The sequence below is a fragment of the Protobothrops mucrosquamatus genome, unplaced genomic scaffold (assembly GCF_001527695.2).
Source record: "Protobothrops mucrosquamatus isolate PMUCROS unplaced genomic scaffold, P.Mucros_1.0 scaffold1601, whole genome shotgun sequence".
Classification (NCBI taxonomy): Eukaryota; Metazoa; Chordata; class Lepidosauria; order Squamata; family Viperidae; genus Protobothrops; species Protobothrops mucrosquamatus.
The window spans coordinates 331,057-353,408 of record NW_015387764.1 but is presented as its reverse complement, the minus strand read 5'-3'; the positions used below and the strand labels follow the sequence as shown (position 1 = coordinate 353,408).

Here is a 22,352-nt window from a genome sequence, read left to right as displayed (position 1 = left end):
CCTCCCTCTATTCCTTTCTTCCTTTCTTCCCTCCCTCCCTTCCCTTCCTTCCCTTCCTCCTTCCTTCATTCTGTCCTTCCCTCCCTCCCTCCCTCTATTCCTTTCTTCTTTTCTTCCCTCCCTCCCTCTATTCCTCCCTCCCTCCCTTCCCATATGCCAGAACTTAAAAACTCTAATGTTCCAGCCATTATTACCAAGGTCTAAAATAGCCTTGCAATCACAAACTTGCTAATGCTATGGTGTTTGATTTTAATTGCTCTACAAGTCACTTTTGGGAGTGAAAAGCGGGAGGGTAAATAAAGAACTAGATCCAGTGAGACTCGGTTTTGATGGGTGGGTGTGTTTGCATCAGCTGCGAATCTCAAAACGATCCACTAGACTTTGCCTAACGAAGTTGTGCAAACGCAACTGTGAGATTAGTTTATAGGCTTGTGCTCAGGCAGATCCAGAAATTTGGATTGAGTAAACATGCAGTTCCAAGACAGCTATAAAATGGATGCTTATACCTCATTAAACCAGTCTTTAAGAGGCTAGAAAACTCTTTATGGGGGGGGGGGTAGAAATTTAGTAACTCGAGTCTAGAAGATAAATATAAAGGTTCTTTAATAGGCAGAGCACAAAAGAAAGGAAAAGCATGCCAGTCCAAAGAGGTACAAATTCATCTTTTTGACCTAGTTTTCCAGAAAAAGTCTTCCCACTTTACTGTCCATCACATCTGTATTTGCGTGCAGACAACAGTCTTCTTCGCTTGGAGGTCCTCCGGATGTGTTGGACACAATTCCCCTAACTCTGAGCCAAGGGAATGATAGGATTTGCCATCCGGCCCATCCGGTGCCAGGCTGAGCAAAGCTGGTAAACGTACCGGGGTCCTTACTCCCAACTCTCCTCCCATCGGATGGGTTCAGACGCTGCCATCAGCTGTTTGAGTGACAGACTTGTCTCTTCCGCACGTCCATTTTCTTTCCTTTTTAAAATAAAATAATAATAATAAAAGTAAAAAGGAAGGTGGGGCTGGGAAGCCAGAAGGGAGGGCTCAGGGGGCGGAGTCAACTTGTCACGCGTGGAGAGTCGAGGTTAGACCAACTTGAAGAGGGTTGGGACTCCGAAGGACGGCCCTCCGCGGCGGGAGGGGAGTCTTTCTCCCGGATCAGCCCCGTCGGCACATCGGCTCCGCAAACGCCCATCGACGGCAGTCGCTGTCCGAGCGCCGTGGTGCTGAAACGAGCGCGCCAGTCCGCAATTCTGTGAGAGTCGGGCCGGGGCGCGCTGCTCCGGAGCTGTCCGCGGACACCAGGTGCTGAACTTTCGCTTGGACTCGGCTCTACTCTTCCCCTCCGGAAGCCCCGTTGAGCCTCAATGGGAAACAACGAGGGGACGCTTCCTCCACGAGAGACAAGATGCTGATCTAAACCCGAGTCGGCAGCTGAGCTCGAAGACGCCAGCCTACTCCACGACCCAGCTGAGCTTCTTCTGGCCCTCTCCAGGGACTGCTAACTCCGCTAACTCCGCTCCCGTATCTGCTGCCGCTGCTCTTCGGTCTGCCTAACCATGGCTTTCATGGTGAAGTCTATGGTCGGTGGCCAACTGAAGAATCTCACCGGCGGGTTGGGAGGAGAAGACAAAGGCGAAGGGGACAAATCCCCAGCAGAAGCCCAAGGAATGACCCGGGAAGAATATGAAGAGTATCAGAAGCAGCTGATGGAAGAAAAGTAAGTGTCTAGTATTGCATGAGACGGTGTATAAATTTAATAAATAAATACTGGAAGGGAAACCTCTTCCCTACCTTCATCTTTGCTTTTCAACATATGATAAATACAGTCCTTGTGAGATATCATCAGGCTAGACTTCCTAGCTTGCTGTTCTTCAGGTATTCTGACTTACAATGGCGTCATAGGCTGGCTAAGAATGATGACATCATAGCTCAGAACACCTGACTGGCCATCCCGATGTAGTTTAGCAATCCAGGTCATCAGGAGACTCTCTGGAGGAATGTTGCCATGTTATATATCTGAGACAGAAATGGGGGCCTGCTTGAAAGAAACCTTGATGACTTGAGTCAAGTTTCCCCATTATTTTTTGCCTTCACTGCCGATACCTCCAGATACTCACTTGCTGTGTAGTCTTCTTTAAGTTCAATTCATCTTCTTGAAGTTCCAAAAATAATCTAACAGATTTTCGTTTTTGCAACTAGGAGTATAGTCCGTATTAACAATAGTAATATCATAAACATCAATTGCTCACAAATGTATCTTGCATGTTGACGAACAATAATAGCGTCGCAAAATATCAACTGCTCAAAATTGTACTTTGCTGATGATGGAGGATAAAAACTGGATTCCAATACATCTCATGAGGAACAGTCTAGAAAAGTTTAGCAGTTGGTTGACAAGAACACGGTAGCCTAAGCATTATTAGAGAAGAGTGCACTTCATTAATTGAACTAGACATGTCTTGTTACTGTTAGTCTTCTGAATGCCTCCTTCACAGGCCTATGCTTGAGTGCTTCTCTGGAAGATTAATAGGAAGGAGCAGGAGGACCAAAGCCCTTCACTCCTTTTTAATCAAAATAATCAAATAAGATGTGATGATTTCGCTTTACATAATATGAACGATAGTTCATTGTATAACAGCTCCGATCATTCAGCCCTCCATCAGGTGGTTGAGGTACATGACATTTATCGTCTAAAGCAAATACTCAATCTGAACATGGATAGGGCTGTTGGCTCAAGTCTAACATGACTTATTGGTTTAGAGTGACTGAATCAATGGGAAGACAAGTACATGCGCAGAGAGTGAAGATTTCTCCCCTGTGATGTTCTAGGCTGAATAAAATCTTGAACTTGTTCATCCAATCAGAAATAGATTCTGAGATCCATACCTTCAAAGCTAAATAAAATAAGTAGGAATTCCGGAAAAAAATAAGCATAAACCTTCGAAGTCTAGTCCCACAAAAATCTACCTAAGATCGTTTTGTAATCTTTCCCCGACTCGAATGTGGTATTTTTATCTCGTTTAAACACTCGATTTAATTTTTATCGGGAGTCCTTATAGACGCGTCTTTATTTAGGAAACGAGATTCGTCAAAAATACGTTTCAAACTGGAGTTTGGGAGGCGAGAGATTTTGCAAATGTAGGAATTCAGGGCTGCGGAACGCAGATTGTAGAAGCTGATCTTTCATTTAAATGGTGGCTGAATTAACGGGATCCTGCACCTGTTTCAGCTGCTCCTCGTATGCACAGAGGAGGAAACTCAGAAAGGGAGCCAGGATATTCCATTAGTTACAGAGAGCAGGGAATGTCAGTAATGTATTTTCATGAACCCCTAATCTTTTAATCCTCTTTTGCTTTCAAGAGATGGGATTGTTTTCCCAGGAAGAGAAAAAAAACCCCCCACTATGTCTCACTACAGATTTATTTATATTCTGAATTATTTCTAATTTGGGGAAGGGAGGGGAAGAAGGAATAGACACATAATTTAAAGCTGCCTTAGTACATAATACATTGTTCTTCTTCGGAATTACTCACTTTCTGCACTCAGCGCTCAGAGTTTTATAATACCTTAACTATTCAGTCTCACATCCCATCCCTCCCAAGGTTTATTGTGAGTAAGCACCTCTGCCTGCCTTCTATTATCTTTGCAGGGAGCCTGGAGGAACTACAGTCTGTATCAAAAAGATAGTCACTTAAGCTTAAAGGTAGATTAAGGATTTGGGATAGATTTCCACCTGATTTTTTATTATTATTATTGAAACTGTGTTGCAGAGAGGAGCACTGGTTCCTGAAGAGTTTTGCACAGAAATAATTTTGATAGCAACTTTTTCAGACAAATATAAGAACATCAGCGGCATAGGGAATAAGCTCAGAAACATAAAATGATGGAACTGCTTAGAAATGGCCCTTAATCTTAGCTTTTTAGCTAAAGACAGCCCAAAATCCTATTTCTTATCTTTGACCTATAAAAAGAGTTTAATTTAATAGACCAGTTCCTGGTTTGCTTGACGGTACTTAATTTTCCTCTCCACGAAATCTGTCAAGGCTGTCCTAACCCTCCAACTCATTTAAACTCCATCACAGATTTGTAGAATTACACCACTGAAAGGTAGATTCATCTTGCCCGGTGCCCGATGCAGAAACTACAAAATTGCCTTAACTTTGAAAGACAGTGGGAGAGCTAGATCCAACAAGATTAGGAACAATCAGCTTGGACTAAACTAATCCATTACAGTCACGAGAGCCATGTATTAATGGCTCCGTGCAACGAGAACTGTTTCGTAGACCTACAGGAACAGGGAAAAAAGAAGCACAAGAATTAAGCCTGGTTTCTATTACATTATAAGTAGAGTTTGGGTTTTGCACATAACAGGGGCTGGATTTTTTTTTTCTTAATAGTTTTCTCGTTTCTTGCAAAACGCATACCGAGTGTCCTCGCCTTACGACCTCAAATGAGCCCAACTTTCTGTTTCTAAGCAAGACATTTGCTACGTGAATTTTGCCACATTTTACATCCTTTTTTGCCATGGTTTGCTAAATGAATCACTGCAGCTGTTAAGAGGGTTATACGAATGTTCAGTGAACCCGGCTTCCCCATTGATTTTGCTTGTCAGAAGGTTCACAGAAGGAGAGTTACGTGACCCCGGCAGGCTGCGACTGTCATAAATATGAGTCAGTTGCCAAGCGTCCGAATTGCGATCACATGACCATGCGGATGGTGCAACCGTCGTAATTGGGAAAAATAGTCATAAGTCACTATTGGTGATGTTGTAACTTTGAACGGTCACTAAATGAAGTCCAGGACTACCTGTACTTATCAGAGGGTGGTGTCCTTGATTCACCACCTGTGATGCATTTAGTTTTAGCCCTGGCTGGAGAAAGCCTGACAGATGGCTATCCAGCCTCTGCTTAAATACCCAGCATTTAAGGACTCAAGTATTTCTTTAGTCAGTCCTCTGTCTAACAGCTTGTGTCGCCAGCAGCTTTTATAATAATAATAATAATAATAACGTTGGAAGGGACCTTGGAGGTCATCTAGTCCAATCCCCTGCTCAGGCAGGAAACCCTATACTATTTCGGACAAATGGCTGTCCAGTCTCTTCTTAAAAACTTCCAGTGTTGCAGCATTCACTGCTTCTGGAGGCAGGTTGTTCCACTGGTTAATTGTTCTAACTGTCAGAAAGTTTCTCCTTAGTTCTAGGTTGCTTCTCTCCTTGGTTAGTTTCCACCCATTGCTTCTTGTCCTGCCTTCAGGCGCTTTGGAGAATAGCTTGACTGCCTCTTCTTTGGGGCAGCCCCTGAGATACTGGAAGACTGCTATCATGTCCCCCCTCGTCCTTCTCTTCGTTAAACTAGACATACCCAATTCCAGCAACCGTTCCTTATATGTTTTAGCTCCAGTCCCCTAATCATCTTTGTTGCTCTTCTCTGTACTCTTTCTAGAGTCTCAACATCTTTTTTACATCACGGTGACCAAAACTGGATGCAGTATTCCAAGTGTGGCCTTTTGTTTAAATGTTTAGAGGACGGAGAATTAATTGAGCCATAGGGCTTGGGATGAGAGTTACTTAGTTGTACCACTGAAAGGAGATATAATGGGACCAATTAAGATGACTTTGATGTTGGGGCAAGGAGAGAATATAAGAAATTAAAGGTTTTTTTCTGTCGTATACACCACTGGAGAACGAGAGTAGTATCCTATCTACAGATCCTGGATGGCTGTGTTCACCTAACAGGATAATTTTGCGTACTAAGTGAAGCCATTTTCAGGATAATATTTGCCTAGCAAATTCATCACCTCAACTGTGTGGGTAAAGGCAGACACCCTCTCAGTTAATCAAGGTCATGAAGTTGTACGGTACGACTGCAACCATTAGATTTTTAGCCTAACTAGATTGAGAAAGTTGTGTGAACCAAGCCTTTGTTTTTTTCCTAACCGCTTGGATCAAAGCCATCTTAGTCCAAGCAGATTAAAGGAAGTTAAAGGATTCATTCAGATATTATAGGATATAATAATAATAATAATAATAATAATAATAATAATAATAATAATAATAATAATAATAATAATAATAATAATAAAGTTGGAAGGGACCTCGGAGGTCATCTAGTCCAACCCCCTGCTCAGGCAGGAAACCCTATACCATTTCAGACAAAAGGCTGTCCAGTCTCTTCTTAAAAACTTCCAGTGTTGGAGCATTCACCGCTCCTGGAGGCAGGTAGTTCCACTGGTTAATTGTTCTCACTGTCAGGAAGTTTCTCCTTAGTTCTAGGTTGCTTCTCTCCTTGGTTATTTTCTCCATCCGTTGCTTCTTGTCCTGCCTTCAGGTGCTTTGGAGAATAGCTTGACTCCCTCTTCTTTGTGGCAGCCCCTGAGATACTGGAACACTGCTATCATGTCCCCCCTCATCCTTCTCTTCATTAAACTAGACATACCCAATTCCAGCAACCTTAACCCTGGGTTAGTCTAGGATGGCAAAAAAATAAAAATAAAAACCAGAAATTTGGGAAGCCTTTTTCACTACATTTATTAAAATCTCACTTAAGGATTCACTTAATTTCTTCTTTACATCTAGCTGAGGCTCAGTCTTGCCTCTTTATCTCTTCATAGTTTAGTTCTACAAACTTGCGGCTTTTCTGTGAAGGTTTGTTAGGGATGTGATCATTGTACCATGTAAAAGCCCGGGGTGAGGAATGAACCTCACGTGAGGTTAGACTTTCTGGATTACATAATACACAAAACTGGGATTCCGTCCTGTGCATTGATAACGAGAAGTGATCCTTACAATATCAGTCGAGAGGAGATCATGTAAAAATGATAGCAATACGCTCTTTTACAAGCAAGGATAGATCATACATTTTTATATATGTATGCAATGTGCAATACACCAGTTTTGCTTCAACAATTATTGGATATAGGCAGAGAAAGAGCAGAGGCAATTATTTCACAGTAACCGAGCCAGGTTTTTGTTGCTTAATTAATGTGGCTTGGTCCGTATCTTTTGATTAACTTCACACTGGCCTGGATACCTGTCTCCTTTGGGAAATCTTCTGACTTTCTGTTCCCATGTTGTCATCCTCCAGCAATTTCGGCTTAGCTTGCCAACTGGAGCACATTTACTAATAATAGGGCCAAGCTATTTGTGGGACTGTTTGTCTCCCCATCGTTTTGGCTTGCCCCTCCGGATCAAGTAGGGAGGACATGCTCCAGGTGTCTTCCATCAAGCAGTGCCACCTCATTGGAACCCAATATCCTGCCTCTTCTGTACCAGCTCTCCAGGGAGCAGGATGGCTCTGACCCTATTAGTCTTCCATAAGGCTTTAGAGACCATAGAACAGAGCAGAATAACAGAGTTCAAAGAGACCTCAGAGGTCTTCTAGTCCAACCCCCTGCTCAGGCAGGAAAACTTCTACCATTTCAGACAAATGGCTGTCTAGTCTCTTCTTCAAAGCCTCCAGTGATGGGGCACCCACAACGTCTGAAGGCAAGCTGATTAATTGTTCTGACTGTCTCAATTGTTCTAATTTCTCCTTATTTCTAGGTTGAATCTCTCCTTGATCAGTTTCCATCCATTCGTTCTTGTCTGGCCTTCAGATGCTTTGGAGAACAGGATTACCCCCCTCTTCTTTGTGGCAGCCCCTTAGATATTGGAAGACTGCTATCATGTCACCCCTAGTCTTTCTTTGAATTAAACTAGACATAGCCAATTCCTGCAACCGTCCTTCATATATTTTCGCCTCCAGTCTCCTAATCATCTTTGTTGCTCTTGTCTGCATTCTTTCTAGAATCTCTATATATTTTTTATCTCTGGTGGCCAAAACCTGATGCAATATTCCAAGTGTGGTCTTACTGTTCAGACCTGACGGTTCCTCCCGGCTTTGAGGCCATGTGTTTAGGTGAGGTTAATATGCCAGTTGAGGTTATTCTTCAGTTGAATCCTGTTGATGGCCTTGGTGATTGGGTTCTATGAAGCTTGCCTTGTGGTGCTGACCCTTGTAGGCTGCCTAGAGTCAGTTTGGACAGATGAGCAGACCTGTTCATGGTTGAAATCCATTTCTTTCTCCTTATGACTTTGGCAGGATGGAGCGTGATGCCCAGTTTGCCCAGAAGAAGGCTGAACGTGCTACACTGCGGACTCACTTCCGGGACAAATACAAACTGCCCAAGGTATGGAGTGGGGCCTTCATAGAGCACAGTCTGGTTTGTTTAGGGAATTTCTCTACCTCGGAGGTCTCCAACCTTGGGAACGTTAAGGCTTGTTGCCTTCAACTCCCAGAATTGGGAGGAATTCTAGAAACTGAAGTCCACAAATCTTAAAGTTCCCAAGGTTAGAGATCCCTGCTCTACACAACTTTATTATAGTGAAGCTTCGCGATCAAAGTGAAGAAAGCTATTTTATGCTAAAGGGGAATAGATTCCCAGCAGGTAAACAGAGTTGATAATTCTCTCCCCGCTACTCACCCTACTCCCTCCTTCCCCATCTTTTAGTTAGGGCTGAATATTTGGGATCTCTATAGCATTTATATTGTCTGTAGATTTGGTATTGTTTTATCTTTTTAATATTGTAAGCTGCCCAGAGTTACTCCATGGTAAGACAGGCAGCCTATTACTATTATTATTATTATTATTATTATTATTATTATTATTATTATTATTAATATTATTATTATTATTATTAATCATTGCACAGTCAGGCAGATGTTCAGACTGGATTTGGCATTTTTGTCTACCTGTCGAGTCCTTCCCAAGGACCTGGATGTTTGATGGTATTACAGATATCGTCGCAGGATGGAAGCAGTTATTATTATTATTATTAATAATAATAATAATAATAACAGCAATAATTGCTGCTGCAAGAAGATCGCACAGACTGACTACAAGCAGTGGCATGACAAAGTAGCAACAGTGGTGCATTGGAAGATCTGCAAGAAATATCATTTGCCTGTAAGCAAGAACTGGTGGGATCATAAAATAAAGTCATAGAAAATGATAAAATTACACTGCTCTGGGACTTCAGAATCCAAACAGACAAGCACCTACAACATAACACCTGAGACTTAACAATTGTTGATAAGAAAGACAAAAAAGTCTGGATAGTGGACGTGGCAGTGCCTGGAGACAGCAGAATAGACGAGAAAGAACTGGAGAAGATAACAAAATACAAAGACCTACAAATAGAAATAGAAAAACTGTGGCAAAAGCAAGCAAGGGTAGCACCAATAGTAATAGGTGCCTTGGGTGCAATCCCAAAACAACTGGAGCACCACTTGAACACCATTGGTATTGACAAATTCACCATGAGTCAATTGCAAAAGGCGGCCTTACTAGGAACTGCTTCCATCCTGCAACAATATCTGTAATACCATCAAACATCCACATCTGCCTATCCCAGGTCCTTGGGAAGGACTCGATAGGTAGACAAAAATGCCAAATCCAGTCTGAACATCTGGCTGACTGTGCGATGATCAATAATAATAATAATAATAATAATAATAATAATAATAATAATAATAATAATAATAATAATAATAATAATGCCCAAAATTGATTATGGAGAACCCTGACTCCAGGCTAGATTCTGCAGAAACTTCCAATTAATGCCAGCCCCATCTTTTTTATTTAAAGTTTAGACCAGTTTTTCAACCTTGGCAATTTTAAGATGTGTGGACTTCAACTCCCAGAATTTTCCAGCCAGCCGGTCACCCTAAACCAGGGTTAGGCAACCTTGGCTCTTTTATGACTGATGGACTTCAACTCCCAGAATTCCTGAGCCAGCTATGCTGAGGGGGAAAGGGAGAGGTTTCCAACCTGAGCTATGCTGGCTCAGGAATTCTGGGAGTTGAAGTCCATGAGTCATAAAAGAGCCAAGGTTGTCTACCCCTGCCCTAAACGAATGGCTTTAAGTCAAGTATTGGGACTGATTCAAAGGCACTTGATTCTATTCAGTGATTTGAACTGAAGGACTAGTTCAACCCAACTGCTATTGAATCGAATCATCAACCTGGCACATTCGCGGGTCTCCCGTTTAGAAGTTCCCCACCATTACAGTTCCCTCTCTGGTTTCTTTTGATTTAATTCTGCTGGGACCCTTCGCTGGCTTTTTTGCTGCTTGACTTTGATTTGGATACTAGATGATTTTAATTTACGCTGCCGAACCCCAGAAGAAAGTCATATTACATGGTTTTAATTTGTCCTACAGAGCACCAAAAACGTCCTTCTTAAGTACTCTGCAAATATTGGAAATAAGTAAACAGAAATAAACACAACTTCCCAGTTCCCCAAAGCAAGTTGAAGTGGGCGTCCTCTACTGTCAGTTGAAGACAGAAAGAGGACAAGATCTTTACGAATCCCTACGCCTTACGAAGACGTCAACCAGCCAGCCACTTGCAAGAGGAATTACCTTTTTTTTTTTTTTTTACAAAAACAACAGCACAAGTCTCTGCAAGGGGACAGTTAATCTCAAGAGGGTGGATGCACCAACACCCATCAACACTCTGTCCCTTTGAAAAATGTAGGTCTTGGACGTGGTCCAAAGCCTCCAAAGAGGTAGAGTTTTATTGTGTAGAGATAGCTAAATGCCCCTGAACCAATAGCCTCTTTTTGATAGGTTGAGTGCTGCTTGGGAATTTTGGGAAAACAGTGTAGAGCAGGGCTTTTCAATCTTTTCACCCATTGTACCACTTTTAGGATATGGCAATATCTGAGTACCACCAGTCGCCTAGCAAGGTGTCAAACATTTGATGACCAAAAAAAATGAAAAAAGTGATAAAGTACAGGTAGTCCTCAGTTTACAACAGTTCGCTTAGTGACTGTTTGAAGTTACAATGGCACTGAAAAAAGTGCCCCCCAAGCCACAGCCGAGCAAGACACCTGCCTGCCCACCCGGCGGCACTCTTCCTCCTGTCCGAGGTTTTCATTGTTGTGAGCATTTCTGTTGAGGATTGGCAATGGGGGTGGGGTGGAGGGTGTTTGGCTTTTATTCCCCCCCGTCTGCTGGGTGGTTGCAGCAGGTTTTGGTCACTTCACATGACCCTGGGACACTGTGACTGTCATAAATATGAATCAGTTGCCACGCATCTGAATGTAAATCACAAGACCCTGGAAATGCTGCAACATTCCAGCTGATCAGTGCTTCTTCTGGGCTCAGCAGAAGCGTCAGGATCAGCGCCGAGCTCCAGCTGGAGCCTGGTGTTGATCCTGGCACTTCCACTGAGCCCTGACAGCCCCGAAGAAGCACTGATCCTGGCGCTTCCGCTGAGCCCTGACAGCCCTGCAGCTCCAGCCATCTCTCGCTCAGGCTTGTGCGGTGCTGCCACCAGTTCAGCTCATTCCCCCCCCGCTACCACTTTTCTAGAATGGTCACGTACCATCTGCTAGGTGCCAATGTACCACAGGTGGTACCCGCACCACTGGTTGAAAAGCCCCGATGTAGGGAAATGTTTCTCAAACTTGGCCATTTGAAGACCGGTGGACTTCAACTCCCAGAAGTCCCCAGTCATTTAAAGTCATAGAATTACCAAGTTTGAGAAACACAGTCTTGAGAACGTCTATGGAGATTCTGTCATCCAGATCATAATTGCCTCAAAAGTGCTTTTTTAAAAATTTAAAATAAAAGGCAAGTGGACTGTTTTTTTCAGGAGGAAGAAGAAGAAGAAGAAGTTTCACGTCTTATCCAAGAAGCTTCAGCAGTTGGGACTGGATGTTGGAGAGATGGAAGGATGGGTTTGGAACCTATCCTTCTATCTCCCCACCATCCAGTCCCAACTGATGCAGCTTCTTGGATAAGAAGCGAAACGTGTCCCAGGGAATCCTTCTGGCTGAACTGATCTGGTGATTTCTTCCAGTTGAAACCAGTTACATTTTTGAGGCTGCCCAATGAGTGAGAAACTGAAGTTGAGAATAGTTGGGTCATCCAGAGATTAGCCGTGAGCTACGACGTATTCAATTGCCTCCGCTGGAATCCTTTCTAGTTGAATCTGAAACCCAATATGCTGCCCGTTTGCAGACTTTTTAAGGCCAGGCATAATTAGGACAAACCAATTATGTTCAGAATTCTCTTCCTAACTGGTCCTCTTCAAATCAATGAAGCTTATGATGAATGCAGTTTGGTTCCACTCTACTTGTTTCACTGGGATGTGGCTAACAGTATTTATTGGGTTTTTTGCCCCAAGGCCGAAATCTGACAAAATGGCCTATTTTTATACCTGGCATTTAGTCATTCATCTGCAACCCTACATCTGACATTTGCAAGCGTCTCTTACATCATTTTCTAGGATGGCAGCAGGCTTAATCGGATCGTGGAACTGTCCCACATCCGAATTTGCACAGGGCATTAAGCCACAGAGAAGATTAAGCCTAACCAACTTGGCTGGTGCTATGAATGCTGTCATTAAAACTTTAGCCCACTTGGTTAGCACGGCTGCGTGAATGCAGCTAATATGATTAACAATAGACCATCCAGATCCCAAAATCTGAATAATCTGAATAAGAAGAGACTGGACAGCCACCTGTCTGAAATGGTAGATAGGGTCTCCTGCTGAAGCAGGGAGCGGGACTAGAACAGAGGTCCCCCAACCTTTTGGGCACCAGGGACCGGTTCCGTGGAGAGAGGTTTTTCCACGGACTGGAGAATGTGTGGTTTTGTGTGCTGCCTGCATCCCATGGATGGGGCTTTGCTTGTTTGTGCGGACCGGTTGCTGGCATGCCGCAGCCATGGACCAGGGGTTGGGGACCCCTGGACTAGAAGACCTCCAAGGTCCCTTCCAATTCTGATATTTGATGTACTGTGTTCTAAATCTCATTCTGAACCTCATGTTCCTCCTTCAAGGCTGCTTTCAAATTCCCACTTATTTGTAAGCAGAGGTAAGGTTGATTCTTGGGGAATTCATGGACATACATGTATTTTTCTTGGCAATCTTAGAGAAGTCGTTCTTGTCATTATTGAGCTTTTGGGCAGGAGGGGGAATTTCCTCATCTAAGCTATAGTCCAAGAATTCCCTGGTGGTACAACTAAGACCAGCCCCCCCCTTAGCTTTTGAATCCAAACCTACTCAGAAAACTACAGGTAGATCTCAGGTAAACCCTAACCATTAGGTTAGTGACCATTCAAAGTTATGATGAGTGACTTAAAACTAGCCCTTACCTTTATGACCATTGCAACATCTCTGTGGTCATGTGATCAAAATTTGGGTGGCAGGTATTTATGATGGTTGCAGCATCCCAGGATCACCTGATTGCCACTTGCAATGTTCCCAGTCAGCTGCTGACAAGCAAAGTCAACGAGGGAAGCTGAGTTCACTTCAGGGGCAGAATGATCTGCTTAATGACCCTGGCAGAGAAGGCCATCAGGCGTGACTCACATAGTGACTGTGTTGCTTAGTGATAGATGTTTTTGGTCTCGGTTATGGTCCTAAGTCAGTGTTTCTCAACCTTGACAATTTTAAGGCATGTAGACTTCAACTCCCAGAATTCCACAGCCAGCAATGCTGGCTGTGGAATTCTGGGAGTTGAAGTCCACATGCCTGAAAATTGTCAAGGTTGAGAAACACTGTCCTAAGTGAAGACCTACCGGTATTGCCTCTGAGGCTTACCGCCACTGAAATCCGTGGGATTTGTCCCAAAGGTTCTTTTTCAGGAGGCAACTGGACTTCCTTTGTTTTTCTTTGGAGATGTTTTGCTTCTCCTCCAAGAAGCTTCCTCAGTTCTGACTGGATGGTGGGGAATGGAGCTGTCCAAGCTGAAGAAGCTTCTTGGAGAAGAAGCGAAATATCTTCAAAGAAAAACAAGACAGCCCAGTTCCCTCCTGAAAAAGCACCTTTGGGACAACCAGGAACTGGATGACGGAGAACCTCCATAGTCAAAGGGGTTTGCTTCTCTTAAGTCAGACCAATCGGTTAACCTTCTTCTCTTTAGAACGAAAGTGATGACAGCCAGATCCAACTAGCCGGGGGTGACGTGGAGCTGCCTAAGGAGCTGGCCAAGATGATAGAGCAAGACAACGAGGAGGAAGAGGAAAAGGACTCTGTAATCGGACAGCTGACCAACATCCAGAACATAGACCTAGATTCCTTGAAGGACAAAGCCCAAGCCACCATAGATGATCTGAAGCAGTCTGCTGAGAAATGCACCATCATGTGACTCCATGCTGCCTCTTGACCGGCACCAGATCCCAGTGGTCAACTTGGGACCCGTGTGAGTGGGGTGGGGTGTCCGTGAGAGTGGAAGCCTGACCCTAGTTGATGAGAAGGACCCAACAGATGCCCAATGAGTTTATCTTCCTTGTTTGTGCGTGCGTGAGCTGAGTATTTTCTTTGCAGCCCAAGTCCCCTCCCTTGTAAGGTATCTTCCTTCTTCTGTCCCTCTTCAGTGGACATGAGGTGTGCGTACCTGTCTCAGGTTAGAACCATCAATTGTTGGACACCCCCCCCCTTCCCTCACCATGATCCACCTTGAAGTTCTACCTCTCTTCAACCTTCTCCCTTTCCTTATATATCTAGACAAACTAGCTTCCATCCACCGCTTGGTGGAGAAGGATAAGAGCCATTTACTATCTCGGGCGTCGTCCTGGCTGTGTAGTGAAATAAATGTGCACTACACACACATGCACACACACACACACACACACAAACACATGTACAAACTTACACACAACCCTCTTTACAGAAACACAATTTGAAGAGGGGACTTCTTGTAGAAAAATGCCGAAGAAGCGAAAGGTATCGTTGCCAAGAGAAGTTCCGAGCCTTGTCAAATTAGGTGGCTCGGCCACTTGTACGTCTTCCAGTCCAAGGCTTGGGGGCAAGAGGAGATTTCCCCTCCCACTGCTGCCATAGTTCCCTACTATTAAACAGAACTTCCAGAACCTCAGAAAGCCCAAATGCATCATCCCCATGTTACAGGTGGAGATAGCACAGCTTGGCCCCTCCTTCTACCCCTGAAGCCATACACGGATGAAAGTCTCTCTGGTTGGTGCTTAATCAACCATAATCCCGTAGGCGTTTTGTGCTCTGTTTCAATGTCTAACAATACATCCTGGGACCTCTCACTGTCATGTTTTGAACAAGTAGCGGGAAGGGTATAATTACCTGTGTAACAAACGTGGCAATCTTTATGTTGTAACGTGACTATGCAGTATTCTTTCACCCTCGACCTTCGATGCTTCCCTTCTTTTTTTTCCATGGTACTGTTCAATTTGGTGGAATAAAGACCAAGCTTCTATGCATTCCTTTGTCCTGTTATTCTCTTCCAGAAAAGATCAACCGCGTTGCGTATCTGGAGTCTAAATGCAGGCTGTTTCTTCTCTTAAGGGCAAGGCACTACACTTTATTCCTCACTATTGACTGATGAAATTACGGTGGAATCCCGTAGGCAGAAAATCTTCCATCTGTCTCCATGTCGTCCAGTGTCAGGCAGGCACAATCAGACCATAGCTCTAGAGTTCAAACTACCTACTTTATTGTTTTCTGCCTATAATACAGGAATCTCCCCAGACTGGCAACTTTCACCTGGGAAAGATCAGCTAAGGGTCCAAGACATTCAAGGTTGAGTCAGACCTTCCCTCTTGTGTTTATGGAAAGAGTCCAGACTTGACCCCTTCTCCCAACTGGGATGGTTGCTCTCTAACATCAAGTTATTGGTTATATACACCTTGTAGTAAAGAACATTGTCTGGCCCCTGAAGATCCTAGCAGGGCATAATGGGAGAATATTGTGGAAAGTTTCGATATCTAGACTTCGACTCTACATTGTGAGCTTCTTGAACCTTCTCAAGCTACGCAGGGTCCAAAAACTTGGCTTCTTGCTCTTCCTCAGTGCTAATGAGTTGATTGCCAACAGACGCTCATTTCACTGTCCTCTGAGAATGCCTTTCTTGCTTAGTGCACTAAACATAGAAATCAAATCCAGATGATGTTCCGAAAGCAACGATTAAGTTGACAGAAGGTTTATAAAACAGCTGCAAGCCTTCCCAAGCAAGATGATTAACAACCCAAAGGGGAAAAGATGAAAGTTGAGTGGGAAAAAACAAGGGGATGTATGAAATTAGGCCTACAGTATATTAGCTTATTATAGAGAGCCAGCTTTGGGTAATGGTGAAGGCATCAGGCTAGAACAGTGATGGCGAACCTATGGCACGCGTGCCAGAGGCGGCACTCAGAGCCCTCTCTGTGGGCACGCGCATCATGCCCTGGAGATGGCAACTGTCCCTCTTCAACCAGCCGCCCGCTAACTCGCCGAGGTCCCACATGTCCGGATGCATCCCAGCATCCATGCGCTCACTGGCCTCTGTGTGCAGGCGCCGATGGTGTCAGGCAGCAGCCGCCCCGGCCCCTGCCTCACCTTTCCCTGTGACAATGGCACCCCCACCCTGCCTTGCCTTACCTCGCCTCACCCCACAGGACGAGCCTCCTGCCCACCGCCTCACCTGCCAGAGACCCCCTGGATCTCCCCCAACCCTGCCTGACCCCCACAGGCGTCCCTCCCCATGAGCAACATCGAGGTGATCACACCCACCTTGGCCACACCCACCCAATCTGCCATGACCACAGCCACGCCCACCCAGTGGGCCATGCCCACCTGGCACCCGGCAATAATAAGTGGGTTTTGGGTTGCAGTTTGGGCACTCGGTCTCTAAAAGGTCTGGTGGTCTCGCCATCACTTGGCTAGAAACTGGGAGACTGTGAGTTCTAGTCCTGCTTTAGGCACTAAGTCAGCTGGATAACCTTGGGCCAGTCACTCTTTCTCAGCCCTAAAAAGGAGGCAAGGCCACACCTACAAAAAAAAAATATCCACAGAATCAAACACAATTGAACAGAGAAAAAAACAACCCCCAGCTTATAATCTTAGATGCATCTCAAAGTCAGTAGATTCCCCACCTACCGAGGGACCTCGGTGTTTTGCAAAGGATGAAAATAATCTAAACATTAACAGCTGTCTTTGAGAGTCCCAAAGATTGGGGGGAATCTGTTTTTTTTCTACTTTTCCTAGCAAGGACTGGAAAAATCCTTGACCCAAGCCAGCATCCCTGGACACTCCCATTTGCCAGGACGTTAAATCTTGTAATGCATTATTTAAGATGAATCTGGCCCCAATAGGGTTGTTTTTATTTTTATTTTAAAAACCCCAATCATATGCCTCCCCCCTCCCCAACCCGGTTCCTGGATTTACAACTATCTTGCTCGATGAAATATTTTTGGAAACTCCCAAGATCTCAGAGATTCTGTAAGCCTGGATTTGACCTAATAAAAGTAGTACCTCGAGACAGATCTGGGGATTTGTTTTTTATTTTTATTTTTTGTGTCTTTGTCATGATCAAGGCAGCTGCTTTGGCTCTGCATTTCGTACAAGCCGAGGACCTGAGGGCTGCTGCAAATTGTCTGCTCTAAAAATAAAAGTGCTACCACTTCCTGATATGAATCACTCCCAGAGCGAGCGACGGAACAAACTTGATCTGTTTTTCCTTGATCTTTTTTTTTCTTTTCCCCACACCGGGCCAGATAACGAACTCCGAGCCTCTTTTAACATCATTCCTTCCTCCCACGAAATTGCTTTTATACATCAACCTCATGAAAACAATTCCGGTGCAAGTACGAATCTAAAGCAAACGATCCAGGATTGGGAACTAGCTGCATGATAATACTAAAAGGACAATTCATTATGATTATTTTTTTTTGGAAGAAAGTGATATTTGTCTCCTTTTGAAATCTTAATTTGACTATTACTTTTGCAGAAGGCCGCCCAGGAACTCTGCTTGTCAGTGCTAGCAAAACAATCTGGTGGAGTTTTTAAATTAATTGGGGTTGTTTTGCCTTTTTTTTCAAAAAAGAGGTAGCTGAAAGTACTTCAGGCAGCCTTTTTAGTGCTGACATATATTTTCGTTCGGTCTGTTTTTAAGATCATTCTCAAATGGGGTCTGCAGGGCAAAGCATCTCGTCGCAAGAAGGTTCGATGGGTGAGAGGAGAGCTTTCAAGGGAAAAACTTAGAATGGCGAATCGGAAGGAATGGAAAGAAGCAACAGATTTTTCCAAAGCCATACCCAGAAAAAAAAAATGATCTGGTTTGATAACTGGTGGCTAGGTTTGGGTGACACAAACAACCCAATCATCTACGGCCCCATTTTTTTGTAATCAATCAGAATAGAGCTGGAGGGGACCTTGGAGGTCTTCTAGTCCAGCCCCCTGTTCAAGCAGGAGACCCTACACCCATGGGGGTGAACCTAAGGCTTGCATGCCACAGGTGGCACGCAGAGCCCTCTCTGTGGGCACGCGCGCCATCAGCCCAGTCCTAGGCCTTCAGCTGGGTTTTATAAAATCTTTTTGCTTTAGGCCTCTGTCACTGTATACAAAAAAAAAAAAAGTTTCAATCAATCAATCAATTTCAACTTCTCGCGGGAAAAAAAAGATCTCGCAAAGTTGGAATTGATTGAACTTTTTAGTCCCACCCAGTCTGCCATTACCACCGTGACCACGCCCACCCAATGGGCCACACCCACCCAATGGGCCACGCCCACTCGGCACGCGACAATACATAAGTGGGTTTTGGGTTGCAGCTTGGGCACTCAGTCTCTAAAAGGTTCGCCATCACTGCCCTATACACTTCAGACAAATGGCTGTCTAGTCTCTTCTTAAAAACTTCCAGTGTTGGAGCATTCACCGCTTCTGGAGGCAGGTTGTTCCACCGGTTAATTGTCCTCACTGTTAGGAAGTTTCTCCTTAATTCCAGGCTGCTTCTCTCCTTGATCAGTTTGCACCCATTGTTTCTTATCCTGCCTACAGGTGCTTTGGTAAATAAGTTGACCCCATCCTTCTTTTGGCAGCCCCTCAAATACTGAAATACTGCTATATGCTATTTAATCATACCATCCTGCCTTTGAAGCCCATTCTACCCTTTGTCTCCATCTCAGAAGCACGAAGAGCTTATTAAGTTCTAGTAAGCAGTTCACACAACTTGGCGAAGAGGAGAAGGCTCAAGTCAACTTCCCCCGAGTTAACTGTTGCCATTAAATTAACAGAGTTAGGAAGGTTGCATAATACAGCTATCCTATCACTGGCCCACTTAAGTGTTTTCTTATGAATTGTGCACCACTGCTAAGCTAAAGGCATCTTTTACAAACCTTTTAGCCAGCTTTATACACCAGATCAGCCAAATGCAAAGAAAACACGCCTCACAGCGAGATATTTTTACAAACCGAACTTCTAACTTTGCATCCCTTGCTGAAGTGACCCCCCCCAGGACACTACAACTGTCATAAATATGAATAGATAGTTGTAACTTGAGGATTACCTGTACCATAAAGAAGAGGGGGTCAACTTATTTTCCAGAGCACCAGAAGGCAGGACAAGAAAGAATGGATGGAAACTAATCAAGGAGAGAAGCAACCTAGAACTAAGGAGAAACTTCCTGACGGTTAGAACAATTAACCAGTGGAACAACCTGCCTCCAGAAGCGGTGAATGCTCCAACACTGGAAGTTTTTAAGAAGAGACTGGACAGCCATTTGTCTGAAAGGGTATAGGGTTTCCTGCCTGAGCAGGGGGTTGGACTAGATGACCTCCAAGGTCCCCTCCAACTTTATTACTATTATTATTATTATTATTATTATTATTAGCCAAACGGCTGAATTTTGATCATGTGAGCAGGGGGACACTGCAACAGTCGTAAGGAGGAAAAATGGTCATAAGTCACTTTTTTCAGCGATGTCGTAACTTTGAATGGTCACTAAGCAAACTGCTGTATACGTTGAGGAGTACTTGTATTATATATGATATACATTATATTTTTTCCTACACCAGGCCAGAATCTGCCTAGACTTATGTACGAAGTCATTACTTAAACAACCATGTTGGTTTTAGTGCCATAGATTTTATAGTGCTTTGAACGGATAGCCACGAGGAATCATGATGGATTGGGCATGTGGGGGGCGGCCATATAAGTTGAAACCAAACAAATAATGAAAATGTTTCCAGCACAGTCTGAGAATGGCCAGCTTCTCACCCTTAAATGATTGGGATATTTAACTGGGCAATCAACAAATTGTGAACTTGTCCAATCGTTCTGCCAAAAGCTTCTATTGTTCGAAAGAATAGCAAACACAAATCCGTTAATAACAAAATCTACATTAAAAACCGGAAGGACGGGAAAGCATTTTAATGAGCCCTAATAAAGTTTTGACTTTTTTTAAAACTGTCTTTTGTTTTGTTTTTTTACTTCCCCACCCCTTCTTCATTTCCTTTATTTGGCATCCAAGCGCTCATTTAGATGCTTTATTCACAAAACAGGATTCCTAATAACTTGGACAAAGCCGATCCTGTTCATTAGTGGCCATTCTTGAGAAGTTGGTGAACCAGCTGTTTGGCACGGGGGACGAGGAGGGTGGGTGGCTACGGCAGCCTCGCGGGTGCCAAAAATGGACTTGGGAATCCAATTGTGAAAGGACTCAAGTCCTCGCTTTGAACACGCCGATTGTTTGGCCTTCCTCGTCCGTGATGCTCCTAATTAGGTGGGTTTCTAATTCCCCCTCCCGCTTTCTCCCCCTGATGGGTTTGCGACTCCTGTGTGGTCTTTTTTTAGTTATTGAGGCTCTTCTCTTCCCGAGCATCTCTTTTTTTCCCCCCCCATTTCTGTTCGCTCTCTCCCTTTTGACAACATTGCTGCGGAGATCATGTGATGTTCCCCTGGTTTATTTTAGGAGCCAACATGACCTCAGGTCGTAAGGAAAGGAAGGCTGCACATGTTCTTCGGTCTGGAAAGATTATCTGCCCCATGGAGGCTCTCTCGCCAGCCAGGTGGCATGATCAGATGGGGCCAGCTGCAAAGGGAAGCACGCGCCTCCCTGTCACAGCCTGCGTTTTCATGCAAGAGCTGGCAGAGAAAAACAGAGGAGACAGGCCCCCAAATAGGCCAGGGTCGTGCCAGTTCTGCCAGGCTAGAGTGGAGGTGTTGCCTCTAACCATGATTTGAAGACAGCAGGGACCAAGAGCCAGGGGGACTCCACTCCAATCAAGGTGAACTTCACCGAAATGAAAAGAAGCATGGAATTTTGGCATTTCTCCCCTCTCGGTTCTGCCTCGTTCACAATGGCGACTGGATGACAGTTCACGGAGCCAGCAGGTCGATGTGGGCTCTTAAATCTGAAGTTGGGTATCTCTGATCGAAGCTACACCAAGCAGACTGAGCTGCAGCATCTTAAGAACTTGGTTTGCTGGTTTGGTGTAGAGCAGGGGTAGTCAACCTTGGCTCTTTTATGACTCGTGGACTTCAACTCCCAGAATTCCTGAGCCAGCTGTGCTGGCTCAGGAGTTCTGGGAGTTGAAGTCCACGAGTCATAAAAGAGCCAAGGTTGACTACCCCTGGTGTAGAGGATAAGATGCTGGTCTGGGAACATAAGAGATGGTGAATTCTAGTCCCGTCTTAGACATGAAAGCCAGCTGGGTGACTGAGCTGATCACTAGGAGACAGTGAGTTCTAGTCCCGCCTTAGGCATGAAAGCCGGCTGGATGACTTTGGGCCAATCACCAGGAGACGGAGAGTTCTATTCCCGCCTTAAACATGAAAGTTGGGGTGACTTTGGGCCAATCACCAGGAGACGGTGAGTTCTAGTCCCTAGTTCTGTCAATTCACCAACCGTTTCTCCGTGTTGGGGAATACCAAATTTTTCCACTTTTGTGCATTTTCCATCTGGACTTTTAATTAATTGCTTTTTTCTTCTCTCCTTATTTTGCTCTCCTTTCCCATTTTGGAACCAGGAGAGAAATGTTAACATTCCTAGATACCGGTCCACATTAATGTTCCTTTTCCAGCTGCTCCATTCAGTGTTAGGATTATATGAGATTAATAACAATGTTGGCGATCTTCAGAAAATGAGTAAAAGCCGGGGTGGTGCAGTGGTTAGAGGGCAGTACTGCAGGCTACTTCTTCTGGCTGCCAGCAGTTCGATCCTGATCGGCTCAAGGTTGACTCAGTCTTCCATCCTTCCAAGGTCAGTAAAATGAGGACCCAGATTGTTGGGGGCAAGATGCTGACTTTGTAAACCGCTTAGAGAGGGGCTGTGAAGAACTATGAAGAAGTCTAAGTGCTCTTGCTGTTGCTATTTCGGCTGTGCCAAAATGAGCCGGATTTTCTGTCCAGCTGACGACACGGCAAGTGACTTGCTGAGCATGTGCAGGGATGACCTTAAGTGATGGTGAACATGGCCTTTTGGCACACTGTCTAGCCTCGTGTCACACAATCCCTTGTTCAAAGACCCGGGTGAATCCCGGAATAAAGAACAGAAATGGGAAAATAAGGTAGACTGGGACTGGTGATGTTACCTAGCTGGGTAATGAAATGTCTGCAAGAAAACAGACAGGCTCAGAGAGCACCAAGGA

At 44.4% G+C, this 22,352-nt stretch overlaps 1 protein-coding gene across 1 annotated transcript; it reads left to right on the top strand.

The window, feature by feature from the left end:
• The first annotated feature begins 1,548 nt into the window (after positions 1–1,548).
• On the top strand, positions 1,549–14,128 carry CPLX3 (complexin 3). The gene is made up of 3 exons (XM_015822541.1): positions 1,549–1,709; positions 8,071–8,158; positions 13,904–14,128. The coding sequence occupies exons 1-3, from the start codon at positions 1,549–1,551 to the stop codon at positions 14,126–14,128; spliced, it is 474 nt and encodes a 157-aa protein (XP_015678027.1).
• The last annotated feature ends 8,224 nt before the right edge of the window (positions 14,129–22,352 follow it).

Coding starts and splice junctions, on each gene's coding strand:
- CPLX3 (XM_015822541.1), top strand. CDS start 1,549: ATGGCTTTCATGGTGAAGTCTATGGTCGGTGGCCAACTGAAGAATCTC. Junction 1,710..8,070: donor AAGCAGCTGATGGAAGAAAA/GTAAGTGTCTAG, acceptor TGACTTTGGCAG/GATGGAGCGTGATGCCCAGT. Junction 8,159..13,903: donor ACAAATACAAACTGCCCAAG/GTATGGAGTGGG, acceptor TCTTCTCTTTAG/AACGAAAGTGATGACAGCCA.